Source organism: Microplitis mediator, chromosome 8, assembly GCF_029852145.1.
Source record: "Microplitis mediator isolate UGA2020A chromosome 8, iyMicMedi2.1, whole genome shotgun sequence".
Taxonomy (NCBI): domain Eukaryota; kingdom Metazoa; phylum Arthropoda; class Insecta; order Hymenoptera; family Braconidae; genus Microplitis; species Microplitis mediator.
Window position 1 is genome coordinate 17,402,484 of NC_079976.1, and position 3,671 is coordinate 17,406,154.

At 32.7% G+C, this 3,671-nt stretch overlaps 1 protein-coding gene across 1 annotated transcript; it reads right to left on the reverse strand.

Moving 5' to 3' along the window:
* Positions 1–353: 353 nt before the first annotated feature.
* Positions 354–1,946, reverse strand: LOC130673845 (putative uncharacterized protein DDB_G0285119). The gene has a single exon (XM_057479057.1). The coding sequence runs from the start codon at positions 1,944–1,946 to the stop codon at positions 354–356; it is 1,593 nt and encodes a 530-aa protein (XP_057335040.1).
* Positions 1,947–3,671: the final 1,725 nt, after the last annotated feature.

Here is a 3,671-nt window from a genome sequence, read left to right on the forward strand (position 1 = left end):
TATTTTAATATCTGTCCTTTTAAATGTTTTAGCTATAATACTTTTTATTTTTGACCATACAGTTTTGGATAAATTACTTCGCCCTTGAAAAACACTAATTGATTTTAATTTTGATTTTTCCATATATAATTTTTAAATTTTTAAAAGCTTTACAATAATCTTTCTCGGTAGCTACATCTGTGCTGTTATTTTGAATAACTAACGCAAGTACTTTTTTTTTTTATGTTCCCACTTTGATTACTTGACCTACTTTATAATCAGCAAATGGACTTAAATTTAAATATCCTGACAATAATAATTGTTTCCCTATTTCGCTTGTAACAGGACCGTCTGTATTAAAAAAACATAAATAACTATTTTTTTTGCATTTCTAAATTGTCTCTAGTCTCTATTATATTATCGTTACTAAAGTCGTTCGACATTACTGAAACTACGGATGAATCATCATCAGAATCTATTTCTTCGTTAGATAAATTGTCGTTTGCTATTATGATCGCATCGTCGTTTGAATTGTTTTGGTTTCCGTCTGAAATTAATTGTGTCAGATTTTGTCGTGTGTCTACTTCATCATCAGATGAATTTATTTGTTCGAGTTCGTCAAAATTTTGGTCATTAAATGAATGTGTTTGTTCGATTTGTTCAAAATTTTGGTCGTCAACTGAATTTATCTGTTGATCGGGATTTAGGCCGTTGAATGAATTTATTCGTTCAGGCGATTTTGAATTATGATCAATAGGTGAATTTAGTGTAGGATTTTGTGATTCTTTACGTGAGATGGTTTGTTGTGAATTTACTGGGCTTAGATTTTCGTTCATTATTGACAATCTATCATTATTCCGTTTATTATTTAAATTTTGTTGGCGTTTAATTGCTTTTAAAGTAACCATTATGTCTGGCAATTTGGGTTGTGAATTTTTACTAATTGACTTTCTCGTTTTATTTTTAAAGTTATTCGCAAGATGTTGTATTTTATTTGGAATCTGTTTTTGTGAATGTGTGTGTTCGTCGTAATCTGTACAACATGGACATGTTTTGATTTTACGTTTTCTGCTTGATCTACGTAGTTCTGGTGTAATTTTATTAGTATGTGTTTGTTCAGTATCAGTACCGTGAGGTCTGTTTTTGTCTGTATTATTTAAATTTCGGTTTGTTTTTGTAGTATTTGTTTGTGTCTTTACTGTATTTTTATTGACTATTTTTTTCTGTGTTAATGTGTCGTTTATGGTAGTTGTTGTTTCGTCGGGTGATTCTATTATCATGGGTTCTGTTGGGAAAGAATTTCCTATTATGTTGTTAGTCGACATATTTATTTTATTTTCTGGTTCATTATGAATTAACGCAGAGACGTCCATAATTCTTGGGTGGTCGCCTCCTTCGTCAGAAGACCATGGGATTGCACCTCCCATGTCTTTATTATTTACGGATTTGGGTTTAATAGGAGTTCTAGGAGTGATAGGGATTGTCTCAATTGGTGATTCAGTACCAATGTCATTTGAATGTTCGGAATATATTTTTGAATCAGTCATTTCTGTTTCGTCAGTGTTTGATTCGTCGTCTGAAGTTTCTGGAGTTATTATTTTGTCAATTTTTTTGCTTTGTTTATTTACTTTTCTACGTGTACGTATTGCTGGAGAAGGTGTAAATTCTGCCATCTTGGTCGTTCTTTTAATTTGAGAAGGAATAGGTTTATTTTTATCAATTTTTGTATTTCTCTTATCTGTTTGTATATTTAGGTCTGAATGTGTGGATGTATTTTGTGTTCGTACGTTTGGTGATAATGATAATGGAGTATTTGTGTTTTTGTAACTTTTAGGTGTCTGTGGATTTAGAAATTGAGGTGATGCTGTTAAATTACGTGAATTTTTACGTTTTGGAGAATTTATATAAGACAACCCGAAATCAGTTAAATAAGAATCGTCACTTAAACACGAAGGGTTATATTTCATGAGTTTTTTTCTCAGAGCTACCGCATTGTAAATGTCTCCTGATGACGATGATACGTCAGAGTTTATTTATAGAATTTGAATTTCCATTAGAGTTTAACTTGCTTTTATTTTGATTATTTTTACTTATTAAATTGGATATTAGTTCTTGAGGATTATTTGTATTTACTTTATTATTTTTATTTTTACTGTAATCAACTTCGCTTAGTGATTCAGTACTCGAAAATTTTTCATATGGATTATATCGTCTGAGCTCAGATCTTTTCTTTTTTAAATTTTTATTTTTACCGATATATCCGTTTTTATTATTTTTACCTAACCGCCGGTCGCTAGGGTAGCTAATCCTATTGCCGTCGCTAGTGGATTTGACGACTGGGTCTCTAGGCCCAACCGCTTGAGTTTTTGACTCAAGAATTTTTCGTTTTTCGACCGAATCCTGTAGATCGACCGCTTGAGTATTTTGCTCAAGAATTTTTCGTTTTTCGACCGAATCCTTTAGATCGACCGCTTGAGTATTTTTCTCAAGAATTTGAATTTTCGAATTAATTTTTCTAACTCTGTCGACTGAGTTAGTTGCAATTTTATTTTTATCGCAAATTATTTTATCATTTGTAGTATTTTCCTCTGAACTTAATTCATTTTTATTATAATTTTTATTATTATTTTTCGATTTTAATTTTTCATTTGAGCTGCTTGATTCTGAATTTTTATGATATTTAGATTTATTTTTTATAACTTTACCATCATCTGAAGGATCTAAAGTCCTTAATCTAGCGATTCCTGGTTTACCGGGTCGCCATTTAATTTTAATAGGATACGTTTCACGGTTTTCGATTATCGCATTACGCGATAAAGCGTCCGCGTTTGCATTCATTTTTCCCGCCTTACATAACACAGTGTACTCGAATTCTTTTAACCGTTCTCTCCATCTCATTACACGCGATGTTGGGTCATTCATATTATTTACCCAAACTAGCGGTCTGTGATCGGTGACAAGAGTGAACTCTCTGCCATAGAGATACGGTTTAAAGGTTTTCATACCGAATAAAGCTGCAACCATTTCTTTTTCTGTGGTTGAGTAATTTTTTTCATGTTTATTAAGCACACGAGAAGCTGTTGTGACAATTGTATCTTCGCCAATTTTACCCTGTGAGAGGATTGCTCCAACTGCGTAGTTAGATGCATCGGTCGTTAATATAAATGGTTTCGAAAAATCTGGATATTGCAATATCGGAGCTGTACATAGTTTATCCCGCAAGGTTTCAAAAGCTACCTGATGTTTAGGCGTCCATGTAAATCTTGCGTTTTTACTTGTAAGATCAGATAGGCACTTAGAGATTTTTGCGAAATCCTTAATAAATCGCTGATAATAACCAGCAAGTCCGAGAAATTCTCTCACTTGAGTCGTACTTCCGGGTGTTTTAAAACATTTAATTGCTTTTATTTTATCCGGATCAGGCTTGACACCGTCGGCAGATATAAGAGGGCCCAAATAGATTACTTCTTTTTTTAAGAATTCGCATTTATCGGCTTGTAGAGTTAAATTCGCACTTCGCAAGCGTTCGGCTAATTTATTGAATTTAGTGTTGTGTTCTTCTAGAGAACATGCGTAAATAACGATATCGTCTAAGTAAACAAAGAGATCAGCTCCTTGTAACCCGCGCAAGACTAAATCCATTAACCTTTGGAATGTTGCTGGAGCATTTTTAAGTCCAAATGGCATTCTAT

What these genes read in the sequence shown, in the direction of transcription:
- LOC130673845 (XM_057479057.1), bottom strand. Translation starts at nt 1,946, where the DNA reads ATGAAATATAACCCTTCGTGTTTAAGTGACGATTCTTATTTAACTGAT.